Consider the following 13620-nt stretch of genomic DNA (forward strand, 5'->3'; position numbering starts at 1 on the left):
TGAGCTCATGAAGCCGATTTATCAAGGTATGATCTAGAGCTGCGGCCATGGCTTCAATTAAAGAATCATCAGTCTGAAGCATTTGCCCTTCTGGGTCATTTCTTGGTAAAACCGGGCTAGACTCACGATGATGTGGTGCGGGTGAACTGGCTGGAGAGCTACCCGATGGACCTTCCAATAATGGTACAGTTGGAGATGTAATAGTTTCGACTGCAGCCAATATGGTTGGTGAAGTATCAGGATCAGCACTTGGTTCATCCATAATGAGATCTTCCATAAACTTTTCAGTAGATGGAGACGGTTGAAGTGCTGGATCAGCATCAGTCACTTGCTGTTCTGGAGATGCAGGTGATACAATAGTGCTTGATATCTCCGTTGGGGGAACTATTGCTTCACTACTGCAAGGAGCCTCTGTCACAGAGGTGACAGGTATCTCTTGTGCAACCACTTCTAAAACATCTTGTGAATGACCGGGAGAGGTGTGAGCGATCGTCACTGGAGAGGAGTGAGCAATCACAACTGCTTCCGGTTGAGTGACTGCTTGAACTGCGGTTGAGGAGGGGTCGACTGATGAAGATGCTGCCACACTCGATTTTAGAGCAGATGATTGAAAGAGGTCAGCAGTGATGAGATCGGTCAGAATCCCATCTGAAGAAGGGAGAGCATAGACGTCTTCTTCACCCTTATCTTGAGTGAGAAAGGTCTTCATCATCACTTGTGCTTCCAGCACATAAGCTTGTAAACAAGTTGCTGAAGCTGGTGTTTTGACATTGTTGAGAGCTTGGAAGTGCTGAAGTAGTGGAGTGATTTGACGTAGACTATCCTGTAATCCAGTCAAAATCACAAATTCATCGGTAGCGGTAGGACTCTTGGATTTGAAATTCTTGACACGCTCATTAATTAGCAGAGATAGCAGGCTTCCTCGAAGCTTCAAGTCTATGAGCTGTCTTCTTCCCAGAGCCTCCACGATGTCTTCAGTATCAGCAAATAGAAGCATCTTCTGCTCAATGACGTTTAGAGATTTCCATTTAGGAAATATTTGAGCGAGTGTCAAGTGAGTGCGGGAGTGATGCCATCTGTCAAAACGTTGTAGATGACGCTTGACAGTACGGAGAACGTGAGAGATGATCAAATTGAGTTCTACCGTAGCTGCTGGTTGAGCCTTGGATGTGTAGATCATCACACCTTTCCCTTTGTCTTTGGGATCAGCTAGAGTGACCTTAGGAGCTGATGAGGCACCTTCCCGGATTATCACACCCTGAGAAGCAGTAGAAGCAACAGCGATAGTAGTCTCGACCGTTGGCAGGGTAGGAGCAAGTCCAGAAAGAGACTTTAGCTTCTTGTGCTGCCTCTTCTTCTCGCCTGCAGGCGTGGATGACACAGCTGCTTTGGAGACCGAAGGAGATGACTTGCTGAAAGCTTGAATCAGTGGAACATTCTCACGTGATTCGTCTTCAGAGTCAGATTCGATGATCAGTTGGCGCTTGGCAGACTTCTTGGTATAGACTGGTTTGGCCACGACCGGAACCGTTGAAAGCGGTTGAGGGATAGCAATAACCTTTGCGGTTGAGGGCAAGGTGTCGACCGCAGTCTCTTTCTTGTTCAGGAATTTGAGAATCGTAGACTTGTTGAGCCATTTGGTGGGATGCAGAGGCTCAGTCTTGGAGAAGTCCACTCCAAGGACGCCCAAGATGTGGCAGATTTGCAAAGCAAATCCCTCGGATTGCCCTTTGCCCCTGATCATTTCACATAGAATATTGAACAGAATATCTGACCAGTTTATGTTGATCTTGGAGGCAATACAAGCCATCTATTGAAATTTCTCCAGCGTCACCTTGTCGTAAGATCCAGCCTTGGCCAGAAGATTCTTGGCCACTATATTAGTCAGTAGCCTGAATGGAGCTTTGAGAGATGTCTTCTGGGCCGGCAGTTTGATCGGAGCATCAGTAGTTGAGAACTCCTTCAACCAGTAAGAGCAGTTACCATCTGGAAGATCCGTGCATTTTGTCAAACCCCTGGAGGGCAGATCAAATGTGCTGGCGAAGAACTTCTGATTGAAGGAGTAGGTCTCTGTCTTGATCAAGCATTTGATAGTCCCATGCTCGATTTGAGCGGTTGCAAAGAACTCCTTCAAAACGGCAAATCGCAGATGGCGCTGCATTCCAGAAATTTCTTCAGTCCAGAGGCTTCAAGCATGGTGAAGACCTCAGTTATTCCCGCATTGTTTGCCTTAACAACGGAATCAAAGTTGATTGCGAGGCAAGTCTTCTGGATCGACATGATAGCTGTAGATAATAACTTGAGCAGAGAGTAAGCAAAATCTAGAGAGTAATTCGATGGAGCGTTTAATACAATATGAAAGCTTTAGCAAATGTGAAAGATTGATATACGAGTGTAAAGAAGTATATATAGGAACCTATGGGCCATAGGGTGACGTCATGAAAATTATTTTTGAAATTCAAAAAAAATTTTGAAGAGTATAATCACCGCGCCCAATTAATGTCATCTGGTTCAAAGCACAAGGCTGCTAGTACGAAGCCTGTCAGAGACTGGTTAAAGGCGGATGATATGCCAATATTTATGGCAATGTAATAGCTAAGCTTTTAATGGCATAATGGCAATCATTCCCCCTAAAAACATGCATACTAACTCAGATCTACTAAGCCAAGAATATTTCAAAAATATGAAAACTTAGCGTCCGGTAGAGGCTTGGTGAATATGTCTGCTGCTTGCTGATCGGTAGAGATGTATTCCAGCCTGATTTCCTTCTTTAAGACATGATCTCGGATAAAGTGATGCCTGACATCAATGTGCTTTGTCCTAGAGTGCATCACTGGATTGTGAGTGATGGCTATGGCACTTGTATTGTCACAGTAGATTGGAGCTTCACTCGACCGAATCCCATAATCATTAAGCTGCTGTTGAATCCAGAGTATTTGAGCACAACAGCTGCCAGCAGCAAGGTATTCTGCTTCGGCGGTCGAGGTAGCAATTGATGTCTGCTTCTTACTTGACCACGAAATTAGTCTATCTCCAAGGAATTGACATGTGTCACTTGTACTTTTGCGATCAATTCTACAACCTGCATAATCTGCATCTGAATAGCCAATAAGATTGAGATTTGAATCTTTGGGATACCAAAGACCCACGTTAGTAGTTCCTTTAATATATTTAATTATTCGTTTGGCGGCAATGAAATGAGATTGCTTAGGTGCTGCTTGAAATCTAGCACATAAACAGACTGAATACATGATATCCGGTCGACTGGCAGTCAAATAAAGTAGTGAGCCAATAAGGCCTCGATACATGGTTACCTCGACCGGAATTCCCCCTTCATCTTTATCAAGCTTGATTGATGTACTCATGGGGGTAGATGCAGTTGAGCATTGTTCCATTCCAAACTTCTTTACCAATTCCTTGGCATACTTGGACTGATTGATAAATATTCCAGTTTCAAGTTGCTTCACTTGAAGTCCAAGAAAGAAGTTTAGCTCACCCATCATGCTCATTTCAAACTTCTCCTGCATCAGCTTAGAGAACTTTGAGCACAACTTGGGGTTAGTTGACCCAAATATAATGTCATCAACATAAATTTGTACTAGTAACACATGATCACCTTTTATAAATTTAAACAAGGTCTTATCGACCGTTCCAATTTGGAAATCATGTTCCAGCAAAAATTTTAGTAATGTGTCATACCATGCACGCGGTGCTTGTTTTAATCCATAGAGAGCTTTATCAAGTTTATAGATATATTGAGGATGAGTAGGATTGACAAAACCTGGTGGTTGTTCAACGTACACCTCTTCTTGAAGTAGACCATTGAGGAATGCAGACTTCACATCCATTTGATAAACTTTAAAATTCTTGAAAGCTGCATAAGCAAGAAAGATGCGGATTGCTTCTAGTCTTGCAACTGGCGCGAAGGATTCCTCAAAGTCTATGCCTTCTTCTTGTCTGAATCCTTGGGCAACAAGTCGAGCTTTGTTACGCACAACAGTGCCATGTTCATCGAGCTTGTTACGAAACACCCATCTAGTTCCAATCACATTTTGATTTTTCGGTCAAGGAACTAGATGCCAAACATTGTTGCGGGTGAATTGATTCAACTCTTCTTGCATAGCTTCAATCCAGCTGGCATCTGATAGAGCTTCATCTATTTTCTTGGGCTCTACCTGAGATATGAAAGCTGCATGCAAGAACTCATTAATCATTTGACCACATGTTTTTCGAGGAGCAGAAGGGTCACCTATGACCAACCCAGGTGGATGATCTTTGTTCCACCTAAAATAATTCCCTAAAGGGTTGTCATCATTTGGTTGATGAACGTCCTCGTTTACTGGATCATCATTGGCTGGAGGATTGTTATCAACCGGTGGATCCACTTCTGGCATCACACACGGTAGAGGGAACTGGATCATCCTTCTTTGGAGGATATAGATCACTGTCACTCTCTTCCTGTAGATTTGTGTTTTCCAGTCTATGACTCAGATCATTTATGCTCCCTTGAGTTTGTTCTGTACAAAGAGTAGATTCATCAAAAATAACATGAATGGTTTCCTCGACCGTTAGTGATCTTTGATTGAACACTCGATAAGCTCTGCTAACGGCTGAGTAACCAATAAAAGTTCCTTCGTCTGCTTTGGCATCGAAGGCTGTCAAATGGTTTTTGCCATTGTTGTGGATAAAGCATTTGCACCCAAAAATTTTGAAGTATGAAATATCAGGTTTTGTGCCATTCCAGATCTCATATGGAGTTTTGTTGAATCGTTTATTAATCATAGATCTGTTTTGAGTATAGCAAGCTGTGTTAACTGCTTCTGCCCAAAGTCTTTGAGAAACATTTGAATCAGCAATCATAGTTCTGGCTGCTTCTTTTAAAGTACGGTTCCTTCTTTCAGCCACCCCATTTTGCTGTGGGGATCTAGCAGCTGACAACTCATGCTTGATTCCCTGATCATCTAGATAAGTCATAAGAGTGGTGTTTAAAAATTCAGTCCCTCTATCACTCCTGATTCTATCTATCACAGTAGATTGTTCATTTTGCAATCGTTTAAAAAGCTTAATCAGGTGAGGTGCAGTTTGATCTTTTGAAGAGAGAAAGATGACCCAAGTAAATCGAGAAAAGTCATCTAAAACAACAAGAGCATATCTCATTCCCCCTATGCTTCTTACTGGTATAGGACCAAATAGGTTCATGTGAAGTAAGTCTAAACACTTGGAAGAAGACATACACCCTTTATTTTTAAAGGTTGCTCTCACCTGCTTTCCTAGTTGACAAGCAGGACAAACTTTATCTTTTATAAAAACTCCTTCGGGCAGACCAGAAACCAAATCATGCTTCCTTAAGTTAGAAATGGACTTAAAATTTAGATGATTTAATCGCTTATGCCACAACCAATGTTTATCATGATGAGCAGTAAGACAAGTAGGTGAAGAAGTATGTGAGCAAGACCAGTTTACCTTGTAGGTGTTTAGGTCTCGTACACCGGTCATAAGAGTCTCACCTTTGTCATTTTTTATGAGGCAAGTGTGTTTGTGAAACTCGACCGAATGATCATTGTCACATAGTTGACTAATACTTATCAAATTATAGAATAGTTTGTCAACAAGTAACACATCTTTAATAATGATGTTACCATGGATAATCTTACCCTTACCCACGGTTTTACCTTTGGAATTGTCTCCAAAGCTGATCTTTGGTCCTTTGCACAACACCACTTCTGTGAAAAGTTCTGGATTCCCTGTCATGTGTCGTGAGCAACCGCTATCTAAATACCAGGTAGTGTCCTTGATAGAAGTGGTTTTCTCGCCCGTTTGGACTTTTAGTACCTGCAAAGAGTGAAGAACTTTTGGTACCCATATCTAGTAGGGTCCAGGTCGGATTAGCCCTTTCGGGACCCACACCTGGAATACCCTTACAGGTTTGCCCGTGTGTGTGTCCAGAAATCTGTGCGGTCGATAGGCAGTAAATGTGTGTGCTTGTGAGGTTGCTGTGTGCTGCTTGCCTTTTTGATTTTCATCAGTTAGCCTGTACCTCTTTTAAACTGGCCTGCAATTAAAGTACTGGTAAGGCTTTTCCTTTGACCATCTTTTCTTAGATTAGTTAGACTCATTCCATGGCCTTTTGAAATTAGATTGGTTTCCCTTTCTTCTTTCATTAGGTTTTGGTTTGATCCAAGTTCCTCTTTGATTAGAGATCTGGGGATCCACATATCCCAGCTCTCTATGCTTAGAGCTTCGTTCGTTAGATAATTTCTGATTTTTGTTAAAGCTGCACTTATCGTGTTCATATATCGTGCTGGACCTGACAAATCTTATTTTGTTAAGATTGCCTTTGTCCAGGCTTGACTGAATACAGGATTCCATAGACTGTTCAATTGTTCCAAACCCTAGACCGGTTTTGTCATGTGCCGGTCTTTGGATTTCTTGAATCTTGTCAATGGTTACAGAAGATTTATTCCAAGCCTTAATTGTTTCAAGTAGTTTTTTGTTCTCAGTCAAGGTTGCTTGGAACACTCTTTTCAAGGTGTCATTCTCAGTAGCCAGCAGACTTAGCTTGACCTTAAGACCATCAAGCTCTTTTTCCTGCATGCAGCTTGATTCGCTTGACTTATCTTTTAGGTCAGCTCTTTCTGCCTTTACTTCCTCGAATTCCTTGGATAATGCTTTGTATTCATTACCCATTTCGTGTAAAGCAGTAACTAAATCATTGTGAGTAAATTCAGGTGAGCCAAAGTCAAATACCTCCTCAGCTTCTTCTTCGATGTCGGCCATAAGGCATTCCACCTTTTCATCATCGCTGTCTTCTGAAGAGCTTGCGGTATTGGAGTTGTCAGAGTCAGACTCAGCCCACTTGCTTTTGCTTTCGTCTGCTACTAGAACCCTTTGGTCTCTTCCTTTTTTAAACGTCCTTTTATCCTCCTTACCCCTTCTTCTTTCGGAGAATTGCTTCTGATTATTGCTCTTACGCTTGGTGCAATCTGCAATGAAGTGGCCTGACTTGCCACAGTTAAAACAAGTAGGACCATCGTTTGTATGGTCCGATTTATGATAATTTTTAAATTTAGAATTGTTTTTACGCATAAATCTACCAAATTTCTTGACAAAGAGTGTCATGGCTTCATTGCTGATTTGCTCAGCTGAACTCTTTGGAGCTTCCTCGACCGGTGGACATATCACGGTTGAGGTTAAGGCCTTGGTTGGTTGAGAGGTAGATGGTTCATCTTCTGTTCTCATGTTGAGCTCGAACTCGTAGGCTTTGAGATCTGCAAAGAGATCATGTAGTTCAACCTTGCTTAAGTCTTTTGACTCTCTCATGGCCACTGTCTTGATCTCCCATTCTTTGGGCAAAGCTCTCATAACCTTCACAGCAATTTCACGGTTAGTATACGTTTTACCTAAAGCAATAAGATCACAAATGATACTACTGAACCGTTCATCAAATTCAGCCATGGTTTCCCCTGGCTTCATTTTGGCGTTGTCATATTTTTGAATGGCCAAGGTGAGCTTGTTTTCCTTTGTCTGGTCATTTCCTTCACACAGCTGAGTGAGCTTCTCCCAAATCTCCTTTGCTGTGGAACATGACTTGATTTTGCTGAACATATTCTTATCCAGTGTTTTGTATAGGATGTCCCGGGCCACATTGTCAAGATTGGCCTTCTTTTTGTCCTCAGTGGTCCACTCAGCTCTTGGTTTCTCAATCATTTGTCCTGCACCATCGGCTAGAGCTGGGTTGACCTTCATAATTTTGATAGGACCATCTGTTATGACATATAGCATGTCATCATCCTGTGCTGCAAGATGTGCCTGCATGCGAATTTTTCAATCATCATACTCTTCTTTAGAAAACATAGGAATTCTGTTGAAAGAAGTCATGATTTTAAAACTTTAGATCAGCAGTTGAGAAAGGAACCCGCTCTGATACCACTTGTTGGGATCGGTTCAGAGGGTAGAGGGGGGTGAATACACTCTGAAACTTTTCTTCTTCTTCTTTAAAAATGATCAAGTGAGGTTTAGTTCACTTAATCTGTTTTCTCAACTTCTAAAACGGTTTGAACAACTTAAATAGTGCGGAAATAGTTCAGAGGTTTTAGTGATGCAAAGTTTATAATGCAATGTATGAGCAGTATGTAAGATAAATAGCAGTAAAGACTAAGGCACGATTTATGGAAGTTCGAAGGTTTAATCCTTCTACGTCTCCCCTTCTTCCACTTAGGAAGGAATTCACTAGAAGACTTTGGTTATTACAACGTCTTGTAATACACCCACTTCAGACTTAGGACTTATCCAATGCCTAATCCGAAACTCCTAGATTTACACAGATAAGATTCTCAGTTCTTATCAGACTGGTGGAAGCTTTCAGAGTAGCTTCAAGTCTCTTCAACAATGAGTATAGTTGAGTTGAGCTTCTCAAACTGCAGAGCGGTCGAGAGGCTTGGAAACCCTAGGATGATCCTTGTATCAGATACGTGAACTGTAGGCGAGGGTTTATTTGAGCAGCAATTGAATGATCTTGTGAGTGTGCTCAAGTATTGCTTCTGTATATCAGATGAGGACTTCTGATATTAATCAAGTGATTGAGTTGATTGAGATTTTTCGAATTGCTTGTCTCCCAGTGCTTCACTTCTTGAGCAATCTTCCCTTTATATAGGTCAATCATCAACGTCTTTATTTTGAACGTTCTGATGCTGCATTGAATGCACATTTAATGCTCATAAATGCATTGATGATTCTGCATGAAGATCGTACACTGCAGACAACTTCCAGGGTCCAAAACTGGAATAAACGGTCGAATGCTTTATCTGTAGTCATTCTGTGTTTTTGCCATTTTGGTGCAACCTGTTGTCTCGATTGCAGGAGTCAACATATCTTCTGACACGCCGGTTCTGCTTTTAATAAAAGATCTTGCAAAGAACATCTTGTCACAGGTACTTGTCTTGAGATATCCTGATAAGCAGTTGGCATTCTACCTGTAGAGATATTTGTCCTCTGCTGGTTTGAATAACCAGTCGATAAGCTTGTGACTTTAACCGGTCGAGAGATAAAGGCGGTTGACAAGCTTCCGGTAGATAGATTTATCCTCTGCTGGTTTTGATAACCAGTCGATAGGCTTGTGACTTCAGCCGGTCGAGAGCAAAGGCGGTTGACAAGCTTCCGGTAGAAGTTGTAGTAGATTCCTGAAATACAATGGTTGGCAGCACATTCCTATACAATGAGTTGTTGTTTGTTATCACCAAAATATCGGATTCAACAGATATATATGTTATGCACCATGTTAATCACATCCAAATTCCAAATATTGGATTTCATGCATATTTTTGTTTCTGAATTTTTCAATGGTTAATTGCGATTGGTAGCCTAATTTTGACTATAGCAGATACATAAGAAGAAAAAACTTATAACCAGTTTCAATATTTTATACATCATTTTAATATAGAATACATACAATCATCATTTCATTATTTTGTTCGATTGAAAACAAAATTGCCGACAATGTAACCAATGTGTTGCAGCAGCTCAAAATGTTCCTACGAGGGACTGATGTGATTCTATTCGCGTTAAAATATTAATCTCCAAATTGCACAAAAAATAAAATTTATGTGCGGAAATTTATTGTGATAAACATTTTGTTAATAGCACTTAACTTTAGTTTTGTCTTTAGTTACAAAATTAATTAGTTATCATACAGGTAAGGGTGTTCGTGGGTCTATTCGATTTTGTTTTTTTTTTTTATTTTATATTTTAGAATTATAATCCGATATTCGAACCGTTTCCCTCCGGTTTGACTTTGGTTAGGTTTTATACCAAAACAGTTCGATTATTTTCGGTCAGTTACTTCGGTTTGATACAATTATTTTTATTAATAATATCATATTTTAAAATATAATATGCTATATTTTTACATGATTTATTTGTAATAAACTAAAAATTATTTAAAATGATCTTTCATTTACTAAATATTATCTCATAAAATATATATAATATAAATAAACTTATTAATTTAATGAAATTTCGGTTTTTCGGTTGGTTCGATTTTAACATATATGATCTGAAACCGAACCCAATAAATTTCGGTTTTAAAATTTATATCTAAATTTCAAAATATGATTTTTGATTCAGTTCGATGTTTGATTTTTTCAATTTAAATTTACGATTTTATTCAAAGTTTTAACACCTCTACATGCTGGTGTCTCTTTATTTAATCTATGTACATATTTATATCAATAAAATATGATTTATAAAGAAGAGAAAAACATTTCCTTTGTGTTGTAAAGCGAGGCGAAAAAACATCCCCTCAAATGATGTAAAAATCCCATATAGAAAACAAAAAAAAAAAAACGAAGAATGAAACCGGTTATATATAAATATATATATATATATATATATATATATATATATATATATATATATTTATCATGTACTTAAATTATGCAAGATTTTTGTGAACGACCCATATATTTTAGCAATTTCTCATATGTGAGAAAATTAATTGTTGCATGTGTACGGTATCAATGATAATAACAAATGTGGTTCAAAAAATAATAATGATAAAAGGATGTCCCTCCGGCAAAAACTAATTCGTTCCAGACAAATGCGTATCTTTTCAGATGGCCAAATAATTATAATTAAATGACAAATATACAAACGATGTCTCCATATCTATACATTTTGCTCTCTCTCTCTCTCTCTCTCTCTCCGACATTTTGCTTTCTCTCTCTAATCTACAAATGCATCGAAACATAACTCCCCTCACATGACGATACACTTTCCAGTCGCCATCGCCACCACGATGTTATTCTTTGCCGCCCTGTCATCACCTGCTCATGCACTTGGCGGCGGAACCTCCACCCTCGCCGTCGTATACGGTTCCTCCACCACAATATGCAGCATAGTGGCGGAGCAGCCAGTTCAGCAAATTCAATGCTGGAGAAACGGTCAAATGCTGCCGCCCATACTCCCCACCACCTCCTTCGACGCCGTATCCGGCGGCAGAGACGTGCTCTGCGGCGTCCGGTCCGGTGGGTTCAGTCTCCTCTGCTGGAACATCACCTTCACGCCCAAGCGAATTTACAACGACCGCGCAGCTCCGTTAACTTCTCTTACAATTGGTGACGCGCAGATTTGTGCGCTGAGAAACGTTACTGCAGTTAACAATGCCATTTGCTGGCGAGGAAATTACGTTCCTTCAACTCAAATGCCAAATGGGAATTCTCAGTTCGGCGTGATTTCATCTGGGCTTGGATGTACATGCGGAGTTTTGGGGAGTAACAATCGGGTTATGTGCTGGGGAGATGACAGCTTCGCTTCTTTGATTCAATCAAAGTTCGAAAACTTTTCGATGACGAATATTCATGTTGGTGGAAGACATGCTTGTGGAATTGATGATATGGGATTCGTCATTTGTCGAGGAAGCAACGATAATGGACAAGTGAATGTGCCTGAAAATTCAGCTTACCAATACAGGGCCCTGGCTCTTGGATGGAATCACAGCTGTGCAATCAGAAGATTGAATCGGACAGTTGTTTGTTGGGGTCGAAATGGCGAATTTTCGAGTAATATTACTGATGGGATCTCTTTTGAATCCATAGTTGCAGGCCTAAACTTCACTTGTGGATTGATTACAAGCAATTTCTCTGTGATTTGCTGGGGTCCCGGTTGGCCTAATCAGGCTTATTTTTCACACACTGTGCTGCCACTGCAGAAAACTCTTCCTGGACCTTGTGTTAACACTGCTTGTGAGTGTAATTTGTATCCTGAATCTCAAACTCTTTGTTCTGGAAATGGTCATATTTGTAGGCCTTGTGATTTACCAAAATCACCACCTGCTATTAGCCCTTCCCCTCGCTCGTCTTCCAGACGGCTTAAAAGAGGTTTATTCATTTTCGCCATAGTAGGGTCAATTGGAGGATTTGCAGGGATTTGTAGTGTGGTTTATTGTTTGTGGACTGGTGTTTGTCTAGGGAAAAAGAAGATTCATAACTCTGTGCAGCCTACTATTACTGGTTCTAATGCTGCACAACAATCAAATAGCTGTAGCCCGCCGTCGCGATCATCCACTCTTAGACGACAAGGGTCGATTTTGATGAGGCGTCAGAGGAGCGGTACTTCGTCGAAACTTGCTGACAGGGCGGAGGAATTTTCTTTCTTGGACCTACAGATGGCTACAGACAAGTTTTCTGTGGAGAACAAGATAGGTGCTGGGAGTTTCGGGGTTGTTTACAAAGGGAAACTGGTTGATGGCCGTGAAGTTGCGATTAAAAGGAGCGAGACGGGTTCGAAGACGAGGAAATTCCAAGAGAAAGAAAGCGCGTTCGATTCGGAACTGGCCTTCTTATCTCGACTACATCACAAGCATTTGGTTAGATTGATTGGCTTCTGTGAAGAGAAGGAAGAGAGGCTCTTAGTCTATGATTACATGAAAAATGGAGCTCTTTATGATCATTTACACGACACAAACAACGTTCAGAAGAGTAGTAGTTTAGTGAATTCGTGGAAAATGAGGATCAAGATTTCATTAGACGCGGCTCGTGGCATCGAGTACTTACACAACTACGCAGTTCCGCCCATAATCCATCGAGACATCAAGTCTTCCAACATATTACTTGATTCGAACTGGACTGCAAGAGTGTCTGATTTCGGATTGTCCCTGATGGGGCCGGACAACGATCAAGATTTTACGCCCACAAAAGCAGCCGGTACGGTTGGATACATAGATCCCGAATACTATGGTCTAAATGTCCTGACAGCAAAGAGCGACGTTTACGGCCTCGGAGTGGTGCTGCTAGAACTTTTGACGGGTAAGAGGGCGATTTTCAAGATGGGGGCCGACGGGGGTGCCCCGATAAGCGTGGTAGATTATGCAGTACCGGCCATAATGACCGGAGAATTAACCAAGATTTTGGACTCTCGGGTCGGTCCGCCGGAGACCAAAGAATCCGAGGCGGTGGAGTTGGTGGCATACACTGCAATGCATTGTGTGCATTTGGAAGGGAAAGATAGACCTAGCATGAGTGATATTGTTGCTAATTTGGAGAGAGCATTGGCACTGTGTGAAGATAGCCGTGGCAGCATTTCTAGTGATCCTATCTCCATTGTTTCAGAATGAAATTGTTATTATTGTATAATTCCAAGCATTTGATTCTTTTTCTTTAACTTTTTGTTTTTTGTTTTGTTGTTTCTTCTAATATTTTTTCAGCTAATTGAGTGATCAACACGTTGCTGGAGTGATCACTTTTCAACAAACATTGATCGTCTTGTACAATTCTTGACACGTGCATGAAACTATTCCAAATAAAATAAATCAATTTGAATGAGCTAATTTTACATTTTGATGGCATTCAATTGAAAGGTTCAAATCATCTACAAAAATGGCCCCTCGTGACCAGTCTAAAGTCTTCCATTGCGGAGTGGCTCTAATAGTGCAGCTCTCACTCTGGTTTTACCATTGGATCACGTTGATCCAGCGTTATAATAAAAAATAAAAATAAAAATAAAAAAAAAAAAAAAAAACCACGTTTCAGAAACGTATGTGGCGAGCTAACCACGATGACAGAAAGTGTTCATAACTTCTAGTTTTTCCAACAAAAATTTAAAACTTCACCCCTCTATTCCGACATT

At 40.6% G+C, this 13620-nt stretch overlaps 1 protein-coding gene across 1 annotated transcript; it reads left to right on the top strand.

Moving 5' to 3' along the window:
- The first annotated feature begins 10658 nt into the window (after positions 1–10658).
- LOC140866013 (putative serine/threonine-protein kinase-like protein CCR3) lies at positions 10659–13304 on the top strand. Its single transcript, XM_073270868.1, has one exon. It carries the CDS (start codon positions 10757–10759, stop codon positions 13106–13108), a length of 2352 nt encoding a protein of 783 aa, XP_073126969.1. The 5' UTR covers positions 10659–10756; the 3' UTR covers positions 13109–13304.
- The last annotated feature ends 316 nt before the right edge of the window (positions 13305–13620 follow it).

The sequence above is a fragment of the Henckelia pumila genome, chromosome 4 (assembly GCF_033568475.1).
Source record: "Henckelia pumila isolate YLH828 chromosome 4, ASM3356847v2, whole genome shotgun sequence".
NCBI lineage: Eukaryota > Viridiplantae > Streptophyta > Magnoliopsida > Lamiales > Gesneriaceae > Henckelia > Henckelia pumila.